This window comes from Peromyscus maniculatus, chromosome 4 (genome assembly GCF_049852395.1).
Source record: "Peromyscus maniculatus bairdii isolate BWxNUB_F1_BW_parent chromosome 4, HU_Pman_BW_mat_3.1, whole genome shotgun sequence".
NCBI classification, from domain to species: Eukaryota; Metazoa; Chordata; class Mammalia; order Rodentia; family Cricetidae; genus Peromyscus; species Peromyscus maniculatus.
In genome coordinates this window covers 157,935,305-157,946,926 of record NC_134855.1, presented here as the reverse complement: position 1 = coordinate 157,946,926, position 11,622 = coordinate 157,935,305, and the positions used below count along the sequence as shown (strand labels likewise).

At 49.4% G+C, this 11,622-nt stretch overlaps 1 protein-coding gene across 1 annotated transcript; it reads right to left on the bottom strand.

The window, feature by feature from the left end:
• Window positions 1-3,532: 3,532 nt before the first annotated feature.
• Window positions 3,533-7,021, bottom strand: Mrgbp (MRG domain binding protein). The gene is made up of 5 exons (XM_006976057.3): window positions 6,785-7,021; window positions 6,254-6,375; window positions 5,293-5,374; window positions 4,909-4,983; window positions 3,533-4,540 (listed from the first exon to the last, which is right to left on the bottom strand). Exons 1-5 carry the CDS (start codon window positions 6,930-6,932, stop codon window positions 4,353-4,355), a joined length of 615 nt encoding a protein of 204 aa, XP_006976119.1. The 5' UTR covers window positions 6,933-7,021; the 3' UTR covers window positions 3,533-4,352.
• Between the last annotated feature and the right edge of the window lie 4,601 nt (window positions 7,022-11,622).

Genomic DNA, 11,622 nt, shown 5'->3' with positions numbered 1-11,622 from the left:
CTTCAGGCTTATGTGTTTATGACCTTTGAGTGTGGCCTTACTCCTTGACCAGATGTGAACCTGCAATTATCTGGGAATCTCACAGTAAAAATACATTGTCTCTAGCAACTGTCCAGTACACAACAGAGACTATGGTATGATCTGTTAATAGTTCCCTAGCAACTCCTTGAGTTGAAACTTTAGAAACCACCCAAATCAGACTGGTGGGCTTCTGTAGAGACTCATATGCCCTTTTCCCTTGAGAAGCCAGCAGCCGCACTTGGGTGTGCTCTGCTTTTCCTAAACCCATGTGTTTAAATCCATGCCTAGAATATCTTTCCAAACTCCAACTCTGCCTCACACTGACCCACCCCGTGAAGTCAAGAATCCTGGTTTCCCCTGAGCGATCTCTGAGAGAACTCGGGCCAGCAGAACGGCACAGTGGGTAAAGGCACTTGCCATCAGACCTGGCAACTGGAACTCAATCCCAGGGACCCACATGGTAGAAGACAGAACTGACTTCTGAAAGTTGTCTCTGACCTCCGCATATGTATCCACACTGATACAAATGCACATCAAATAAACAAAAATGTAATAAAACAAAAACCACAGCTCAGGTGCCATAGGTGTGGAGCTCTGTGTCTGACCTCTGCTCCACTGCTTCTGACACCAGCCATGCTCAGGCTGGGACCTGGTTAAACGTGCCATTAGATAGGGAAGCCATAGGTGGAGTGTTAGTGGGTGCTGGGGATATCTCAAGGTTTGGCCGTCCCTTGGATGGACAACCATCACCCCTAACTACCCCAAAAAGGTGAAAAGATGGACATGCCATGGGCTGATAATACTATCTGCAAGAGGCGAGGTGGTGTGCCATGTGCTGGGTGCTAGTGGAGCAGCTGCAGACCCATGCCGTCAGTGTTAAAGATACTGACGCTTGTGTTTCAGTTACAGCCACTTTGAGTTGCCTGTTAGCTGCTGTCGAGAGTTTGCCACATGCTGCTCCTTCCTTGAGTGTCTTTGGTCTGATGATGCCCAGTGTGGCTCAGTGCTGCCTCATCTAGAAGGAAGGTCAAAATATTTCCGAGTCATGCAGAAAAGGAGTCTTCTGTCTGCATAGGAGGTAGTACTGCTTATGGTTGAGCTTTGCAGGTGTCTGGCTGGGGCGAGCTCAGGTTACAACAGTGTTAACACTTCCTTCAGGGATAACAAGTTACAGCCCTGTTGTCTGGCCCAAGTTTGCCCTTTCTGATTCCCCACCCCCACCACAAATATACTTTGTAGCTTGCTGCTGCTACTCAGTATTCTCTATTGTTTTCTGGGCAGAATCCACTCCCAGTTCCCTTCTTGACCACCCCTGAAACAGATTGGAAGACCACACCTACTTGAATGATCCATACTGAATTCTCACCAGAGCCTACAAGAAAGAAATGCCTATGCTTTACAGAATAGATGTCCTTGTGGTCCCTGGTGTCCTCAGCACAGGGTGCCTCTGTGGTGGAGGTTGTCAGTCTCAGGCCCAGCATGGCCTTTCAGTTAATAAAATTGGGAGCTACAACAGCCCTTTCCTTTGGTTTTATGGCTTGTAGCATTTTTGTATCTGTACTTGGCATTCTTGCCTCCTTTGCACTCTGGTTTCCTTTTCAGCTCTTGTTAACTTAAACATTACTGGTTGTGGGTGCACAGATCTCACCCTAGGCTGGGAGAGGGTAAGCATGTGTCCTAGAACTCCAGGTCATACTGCCAGGCTGGGATATACTTTCATGCCAGCATCATGGCCTAGATCATCCGCCCCCTCTGGTTTTTTCAGACAGGTTTTCTCTGTGTAACAGCTTTGGCTATCCTGGAATTCACTTTGTAGACCAGGCTGGCCTTGAACTCAGAGATCTGCCTGCCTCTGCCTCCCGAGTGCTGGGATTAAAGACATGCGCTGCCACCACCCAGCTACCTAGATATCTCTTAAAGGACATAGGGACAGTCCTGTGAGTCACAAGGTCTGAAGAACTCAGGAGAACAGCAGGTTTGAGTTCATCCACATGAGACTTGTGAGGCAATGTGGCCAGAACGAGACATTGGGCTATTGGCTGAAGCCTGCTTCTAGAACAAACTAACAATAATGGACCCGACAGATGTCTTGACCAGGCCCTCCTGCATGCTCTCATGCCCCTAGATTGTTCTTTGAGATGGGTTTAGAAGAGTGAACCTGGTTGGAGAGAGGACTGCCTTCCTGATCATCACATACTGCCCCTCAGGGGCACTATCTGCTCCCCAATCTCTCCTGCTGGTGGTAGACTCAATGGCTAGCCTTCTCCCACCAAATAAACCTCTACCTGTGAACAATGGGCAAAGACAGGATGGAGTGACCCCAAGCCTGTTCCCAAAACATGCTGTAACACTGCTTTCCCTGGCTCTTACACTGGGACACGGCATTACTCCAGGTCTGAGCACACAGTCTTCATCTCAGTCATTGCAGGCCTCTATCTTCTGCCCCATTCCCAGGACCTTGTCAAGGCCCTACAGAAAAGGACACAGAGCTGGTTTTTCCCAAGAGAGGATAGGCCAGGGGACTAGATGAGCTCATCTGTGTCTACTTAAGATGCTTTCTGTGGCAGGGAGGGTCTAGTGATATGTTCATGGTGACTAAACTGTCCTGACTAGAAATGGCAGTGGGTTGGTATAGGCCAGCTCTGTAGCACAAATCTTAGATGGTCTTATTAATAATAACAAACCTGGAGCCAGATATTGGGGTGAATGCTGAATGACCAGAGAAATAGAACAAGCCATAGCCACCTCACCTTGCCAATTCTTCAGCTGATCCTGTTTCCTCAGACTGGAAGCCTGTGTCCTCATCCGAATGGATCTCAGCTGAACTGCTGCTCGAAAGCCTAAAAGCTTAACCAGCACTAGTTACTGTTTTTCACGCCTTATATACCTTTATGCTTTCTGCCATCACTTCATGGGATTAAAGGTGTGTGTCACCATGCCTGGCTGTTTCCAGTGTGGCTTTGAACTCACAGAGATCCAGATGGATCTCTGCCTCTGAAATGCTAGGATTAAAGGTGTGTGTGTGCCATCATTTTCTGGCCTCTATATCTAGTGGCTGTTCTGTTCTCTGACCCCAGGTAAGTTTATTAGGGTGCACAATATTTTGGAGAACACAGTATCACCACACAGCTCGGAGCCCAACACTGGGCCAGTTCTCATTGCCTGGGACCCTGCAGAAGGCAGGGGCGGCTTCAGTCACAGGCAACAGTCTCGTCAGTACAATGTGCTCATCCCATTCAACAGCTGGGCTTGGTATGGAAGGACAATAGGCAGCAGCCTCAATCTAATGCCAGACAGCAGCTGGGCGGGCAGTGGTAGGGGCTGGGAGTTAGGGTTGAGTATCCTGCTAGTCTGTGATGAAGGCTCAACACCTTACTATGTCCAGTGATGCCAGGAAGTTGTCTAAATGCACTTTACAGTTATGAATCCTGGGGTAGGGGATCCTTTCCTCTGTAGAAAAACAAGTTTTTAAAAACACCTATTTTACTAGCAAATCACACAACTGCCAAGATGATTTTTTAAATGCTTTAATGTTCAGCAAATGAAAGTGTACTTCAACCATCAGGCCAGTGGCTCTTCAGCCTGATAGTTCTGCCTTTATTCCACGTCCTTAATTGGTCTCTTCCAAGTTATTAAAATTACAAAAATAACCGCTAAAAATTCTCTGTATCTGGCATATAAAAACAAAGCCAGAGGTATCTCAGTAGTTACCTTAACACAAAACATTTCAGAAAAAACACATCACAGGTTTAACTTCTGCAGTATTTTTCTTCATACAAAACACTAGTAAAATAGGCTTCTTAAAAATTAAATAGTGAAATACCAACCAAATTATATACATAGTTACAGTACAAGTGAATGAGGCAAAATATCCAGTTCTGTTTCCCAGATGGGGGAGGCCTTCTGTGCACAGTTTATGCTGTGTGAACTCCAAAGACACCTTTCCTGAGGCCAGTGCACACTGGAGTGTCACAGGACAAGCAGATGCAAAGAGTGGGCATCCAGAGCTGAGTGGCTCCTCCTTCAGAGGACAGTGAGGGTGGCGTCTTATTGCTTGCTGACTCTCGGTCCTCTGGTCCCATGCACCTGCTCCTCTCCTCACACTGTGGGCATAGAGGGAACCAACCAGGAGAAGCAAGAGGCTGGCTCAGAGGCTTCGCCATCCAAGCAGAGTGGATGCTGATCTTCTAGACCAGTCAGGTGCTCTGATGGTCTGACGACACAGCAGAAGCCCCACTCAGCATCTCTGCTGGATGGTCACATTCTCAGGAACCTGAGGACAGGCAGTGAGGCTCGCTCACTGGGGCGTCAGGGCCACCTGGGCTGAGGGTCTATGTGCGGCGCCTCTTGGCAGCGCTGGGGCTGGAGGGATTGCTGTTGGCAGTCAGGACCTTGTCAGTGACCCGGCTGCGCTTCCTCTTGTCTGCCCCTTCTTTGCACCCCAAGTCTGAGGAGTTCTTCTCTTTGTCTTTGCTGGATTTTTCTAATGCTTTCCCCAAGCTCCCTGAAGATGAAAAAACTGAGAAACAAAATCATTTGGCTGAAAACAGAACATACAGAAACTCATTCCATTTTCCTAACGTTCCCCTGAGTAGGGCTCCTGTACAGCTGGGCTAGAAGAGAAACCTAGTCTCCCTAGGGGTCCCCTGTCTGAGCACACCTTGATGCTTCCAGGCTTGGCCTTGGTCTCAGGCAAAGGCACAGCTGAATGTTGGCCCCTTGCATGGGCCTTCAGGGGCCCTCCTGCCTAAGGTGATCTGCCCTGAGTTCATCTTTACGTATATCCTCTCTCCCTCTGACTCCATGGCTTCCTGATCTCAATGTGCCTGAGGATGGTTTCAGGACTGAGGAGATAGGGGCTAAGCTCCAAGGGCATTCCACACTTACCATCATCAGCCCCATTGTGGGGGTCCACATCCTCCTTCATCTCCTCCTTCATTTCCTCTTCAATGACCACTTTTCCTGTGGAGGAGACAGCTGCCGTTCACTGGAAACCCACGGTGGTGGCCAGCGCTGGGGGACGGTCTGGCCATGACTGCTTCCGATTCTCGCTGCCCACACAGGCCTCGGCGTCCATCACGAGATGGCATCCATCAGGAGACTGCCTCTGAGCACCGCTCTCCCCAGCCCTTGGTTCCCAAAACCTCCCAGGTGCCACTGGAGGCGGGGTCTGAGCGGGATCCTTACACCTCCCTGGAGGCCCCAGACCTCCCCACCTTTGGCCTGGTCCGGCTTTTTTTATTCCCAGCCCTGACGGTGGCCGAGTCTCACCTTCTCGGACCTCCTGAATGATCTCATCTGGAAGGACAAAGTTCCTCTCTGGATTTGGGAATGGCAGAATCTCAGACTCGTGCTGCCGGCACAAAGCATTTTGTATTTTCAAGAAACAGAAAACAGGATGTCAGCTCACCAAGATGTACAGGAGCAGGCTGGAAGCTGCCAGCTGGTGGGGCTCCTTCCTCTAGCTTGCAGAGTCTACCTCAGCTGGGCTTTTCAAATGATTAGGGAGAGCTAGGCTAGCTCCAGCCCAACAAAGCCAGAGAAAAGGACCAGGTTTGTGCCACTGAGAGGATCCTGAAGACATGGCAGCCCTGACGATATCCACACTAGGACCTGACCTGGCTCACCACTGTGGCATTCCCACCAGGACGATGTTCCTCATGCACACATGACCACAGGCATCTACAGCCCCACCCGTCCTGGTACCTAGCTACACTGCCCGTCAGACACCATAGACAAATCTGACCAGCTGGTTACTAAGTTACCCTGCATACCTGTCAGACACTGCCAGCTCTCCAAACTGGTTATCTATCTACCACCCATCAGACACAGCTATCTGTAAGCTCCCAGAGGTGTTCAAATTCACCTCGATACCTCAGATAAGGCCAGCCTCCACCTAAAGCACTCCGGACCTCTGCTTTTCACTGTGGCTGATACTTCTCTCTGCATCTCAGCACCCAACTATTTCCCTGGAGACTTTTTGTGACCACCCAAAATCTAAAGTAGGTTCCCTGAAAAGTGGTCAGAGACCATTACTAGTTTGTGCTTTTCATAGTAGGACTTGAGCTTTCCTGAGGAAGGGCCTCATCTACTGAGATCACCTCAGCTCTCTGCACAGCAAACCCCAATGAGCAGTGGGCTCTGTCCTGAACTACAGCTGATCCTAGGAAGACAGGATGCGGGACTTGTCTCCACCTTCAGCCCATGATGGGTGGGCCACGGTCCAACTCACCAGCGCCTGCATGTCATACATAGTGCTCAGATGGTCCCAGATGACCTTGGATGGGACCTGGCGCCCAATATTCTGGCTGAACTTGTCTCGAATACAAATCATGTGGAAGTGTCGATTCACCCCTGAGAGGCAGGACAGTGGGTTAAGGGTTAGGGCACAGCTCTGTGCAGAGAGCATGGATGTTGAGGGGCAGGAGTATGAAATGGCAGGTGGGGTGTTGCAGGATGGAGGTGTCAAGGCAAGTGGGTGTTTCGGGAGCGAGGGTGTACAGTAGGCGGGTCCAGGGCAAGGGGGCTGCAGAGGCGGGGAGAGTGGAGGCGTTCCCTAGGGTAGGAGTGTCTCAAGGGCAGGAAGGCCAGGGGTAAGCCCAGGGAGAGGGCTTCCCGGGCAGGAAAGTCATGGGGTCCTGGACTAACAGGCTACTCCGAAGTGGGAGGTCCCGTCTCGGGAGAGGTAGCAGGCTCCGCCCGCCCGCCCGCCCGACGGTTTAGCCCGCCCCACCCCCACGCGGGTGCGCGGTGCGGCGCTCACCGACAGGCTTGTGGCCCAGCATGGCGTGGAAGAGGCACACCTCCACCTCAGGGCTCCACACTACCGTTTCCTCAGCAGGGCTCGGGGCTGCCTCGCCTGGGCCCTTGTCGCCTGGGGCTCCCGTGCCGCCCACCTCGGCCTCCCCCATGGCCGCCGGCGAGCGACAAGCGCCCGGCAAGAGAAGGGTAGCTACGGGCTCTGCGCAGGCGCAATCGGCGCGGAGGGCGCGCACTCGCTGGGCTCGGGAACGCGGCTTACCCGCGTCCGCGCAGGCGCAACAGAGACTGGCTTCCGGTGCCGGCAGCGCCCCCTGGTGGTCAACCCTTTCCCTGCCTCCGGCTCTGTCCAGAGAGGAAGCTGGCACAAATCTTTAAAAGAACACCAGCTGGGCGTGGTGGCACGCTCCTTTAATCTTAGCACTCTGGAGGCAGAGGCAAGAGGATCTCTGAAGACTTCCAAGCCAGCCAAAGCTACATAGTATGATACACACGCCCCAAAGTTAAATGTGTTAAAAAAGATCCCGGCTTCACCTGAGTTGATGGAAAAGAACTCAGAAGTAACAGTGCCAGAAGTGACAGGCTGTGTCTCCCCCTGCCAGTGATAAATCACACAGTATGTAAATTACATCTCAATAAAGCTGTTTTTTTTTTTTTTTTTAAAGCCAGGGGCTAGTGAGATGGCTCATCCATTAGAGATGCTTGTGCACAGGCCCTGATAACTGAAGCTCCACTCCTGGGTCCTGGAGGGGGCAGGAGAGAACCAACTCTTGAGAGTTGGACTCTAACCTCTATATCCATACCATGATATGTGCACACTTGCGCGCGCGCTTGCACACACACACACACACACACACACAAACACACACAAACACACACACCATAAATAAATAAAAAAATAAACGCCTGCTTTTGTAGCAGCAAGGCTCTGCTTATCTTTGAGTGGTCTTGGCCTGGGTGCTCATGACAGACCCAGAGTCCAGGGCTTCCTTGGCATTGGAAGACAGAAATCTGAGTCCTTCCAGCCTTGGCATCTACTTCTACTTTCGTCCTGTGCCCACAGTTGAGCCCCTCCAGAAGTGGGTTGGTGATTAACACAGACTATCAGCCTTAAGCATGTGAACCCTCAGCTGGGTGGTGGTGGCACACACCTTTAATCCCACCCAGCACTCAGGAGGCAGAAGCAGGCAGATGTCTGTGAGTTCAAGGCCAGCCTGGGCTAGTGAGTTCCAGGAAAGGCATGAAACTACACTGAGAAACCCTGTCTTGAAAAGCCAAAAAAAAAAAAAAAAAAAAAAAAAAGTGAGCCCTCTCTGAGGTCTCAGTCACCCCAGTCAGCTGTGCATGAGCTCTACCTGTCACTCATAAAGGCTACTCTACTCACTCACCCCTCTGCTATGCCCTCCATGTCTAGGTTTCAGAATCTCTTTCAGCTGTGTGACTGAGAGCCTCTGTAAGACTGTGTTTCCCTGTGTGCCATGGAGCCACTGTTAATCCCATACCCTCGGTACTGATAAGAATTGTCTACCGGTTGCCAGTCCTGGCTCTGTACCTGCCCCTCATTCAGGCCTGTAACCAGACAATGCTCACAATAGTGAGCAGGGCACCATGGAGGGTGCAGGCTCTGGCCAGATTCATTGTCTGAGACAACTCAGGGCTCAGAGCCAGTCAGCAGTCTGTGGCCAGGCCTCAGTTTTCCCACTGTGGAGGTGTGGCTGGTGAGAAGAGCCTCTCCAGGCATGGGGAAGATGCAGCCCAATGGAACTTCATAAGGGGGCTGAGGTCACTGCTGTCATAAGGAGTTATAATACACCTGGGAGTTATGATACCACAGAGCCTGTGCCCTTGCCTCTGTCTGTCTGGCATGCAGAACTTGCCTTAATTACTATAAAGCTGGGGTGAAGCATAATCTGCCACCTGGGACCTGCCATAAAGCAAGTTTCCAGCCTGAGACCTACCACACATTAAGTACCCAGGAGCAGGTGTTCAGAATAATATCATGGTTGTTCTCTGGACACCCGGGGCATGGGGGACCCTGCTGCCGACAGCTTCTGGCTCTGATTCACCTTATTCTTACCCCTTTCAATTCCTTTTTCAATTCCCTTGTGTCACCCCCAGCCTCCCCTTCCTAGCTGATCCTCTGTTCTGTGTGGCCTTTGTGTACCACTGCACTCAGATCATATCCCACCAGACCTGACATCTGCAGACACCTGACTGTCATTCTGAACATATCCTGGAATGTGTGACTGGGAATCAGACTTGATGCCTGTGGTGGTATTCTAATTGTACTGAAATGTGATTTTGATTGTATGTTAATAAATAAAGTTGCCTGGGGGTCAGAGCTATTAGAGCCATAGACAGAGTGTGGCGGTGGTGGCACATGCCTTTAATCCCATAGATCTCTGTGTGTTCAGGGATACAGCCAGCATTGGAGACATATGCCTTTAAGACCTAGGGGGCTGTACATTCAGACAGTGACGAGGCAGTCACGTGTTTGGGTTTACAATCAATGAGAAGGCAGAACAATAATACTATAAAAAAGACGTACAGACAGGATATAGCTCTCTTTCGGGAAGCTGGGACAGCAGAAGGAAGGGTGAGATTTTAGCTCTGAGTTCTGACCTCTTGGCTTTCTCTTTTACATTGTTTCTGTGTTTCTTATTTAATAAGACGGTTGGTTACATCTACAGATGCCTGTAGACAGGTTGAATGTTTTAGAAGAGAATGCCTTCATTCTTTCCTTCTGTGAAGCTGCAGCAGGTTTCTGCAGAACAGACTCCATGCCAGGGAACAGGAAGAGACTGAGCACTGAGATCAGCAACTAGGACTCTGCCTACTGTCTCATGACCCAGCTGACTTCCTATTTTCATGAACAGGAGAGACAGCTAGAGCTAGACACGTGTAGGATCTGGAATACAATCCCATATATTTAAGAGGAAGCTGTGCTTGTTCATTTTGTAGCTCTTCTGAGATTACTTTATAACAAGGAGCTGTAGAGAAACTACTAGCCCTTGATCATATGTGTACTCCTGCAGCCTGGGTTCCTGGGTGTCCAACAAGTCATCCCAATAAGTAGCTTCAAAGTGAATTCATATCTATTGGTAGCCGAGAGGCTCATTCAAGTCTGCTAGAGGAGTCCCTTTGGCTTGGAGCAGGTGTCTGGAGAGTACTTCACTCACTTGTTGTGAAAATTACTGGTGAGCTTTGCTCACATTTGTCTTCTCTGTGAGGTCTTCAGGCAGTTCCAGGGTGCCAGGACTGTGACTGGCTTTGTAGCATGGCTCCCTTTTTCCCAGATGGGGTTAGCATATAAAGTGGACAGTGATAGCTGCTGATGGGTGCACTAGCCAATTGGTCAACCCTTTCCTCATTTGTTGAGATCCCTGCTGCTCAAATCTCTTTTACAAGATGTATATGAGTGCTAGAACTCTTTTTTCTTCTGAGACAGGGTTTCTCTGTGTAGTTTTGGTGCTTGTCCTGGATCTCACTCTGTAGACTGCTGTGGCATGGTCTGTATGTCAAATTGCTCTGATTGGTCAATAAATAAAACACTGATTGACCAGTGGCCAGGCAGGAAGTATAGGCGGGACTAACAGAAAGGAGAAAAGAAAGAAGAGGAAGGCGGAGGGAGTCACTGCCAGCCACCGCCAGGACAAGCCGCATGTGAAAATGCCGGTAAGCCACCAGCCACGTGTCAAGGTATAGATTATAGAAATGGATTAATTTAAGATGTAAGAACTAGATAGCTAGAAGCCTAAGCCAGTAGGCCAACTAGTTTAAACAATATAAGTCTCTGTGTTTACTTGGTTGGGTCTGAGCGGCTGTGGAATTGGCAGGTGACAGAGATTTGTCCTGACTGTGGGCCAGGCAGGAAAACTCTAGCTACAGTAGACCAGGCTGGCCTCGAACTCACAGAGATTCTCCCGCCTCTGCCTCCCGAGTGCTGTGATTAAAGTCATGTGTCAGCACTGCCTGGTGAGTGCTGGAATTCTTGATCAGGAAGTGGGGGAGGGTTTAGATTGGGCCCAGATGTTGTGTGATATTTTGTTTGTATTTTGACAAATAGAGCTTGTCTGAAGTCAGAGGGCCGAGCTAGTCACTAGTTAACCATAGAAGTCTGTAGGTCTGTACAGAGAGGAGACAGGAAGTGACAAGGCGGGCCAGAGATAGGACCTTGGCCCTTTTGGTCAGAAGAACTGGAGAGGCAGGAAGTGACTGTGGCTGCTCTCCTGCCTCTCTGATCTTTCAGGTTTTTACCCCGATATCTGACTCCTTGGACGATGGGCTGGTGTCTCCCCTACTCTGCTTTCTCCTCTCACCGTCTCTCCTGGACTTTCCTGCCTGGCTCCATCCTGTCCTGCCATAAGCCAAAGCAGCTTTATTTATTAGCCAGTGGGAGTAACACATATTCACAGCATACAGAAATGTATATATGGTATGTTCTGACAAAAATAACCTTAAGTTTGTATCAATATATAAAAATACCTTATACAAGATTAATAGAAATGGACTGAGTTAAGTTATAAGAGCCAGCTACCAAGAAGCCTGACCCATAGACCATTTCTACTCTTATTCAAGGTATTGTACCTATACAGCTCATTTAACAATGTAGTGTAAATTTCTACTCCTTGAAAGTTATTATTACAAACTATTTAGGATAATAAAGAAATGAAGTCAGTAGTTACTCACCTATTACAATCAAATTTGTAGTCATGTTAGGTACGTTTTCAAGGTCAAACAGAGATATAGTTTAGATAGACAAGTGGCCTTCAAACACTTCAGAGACCTACAGACTATGGCATTTAAATGTTTTAATAACATAAGGTTTTGTTTTTGTTTTTG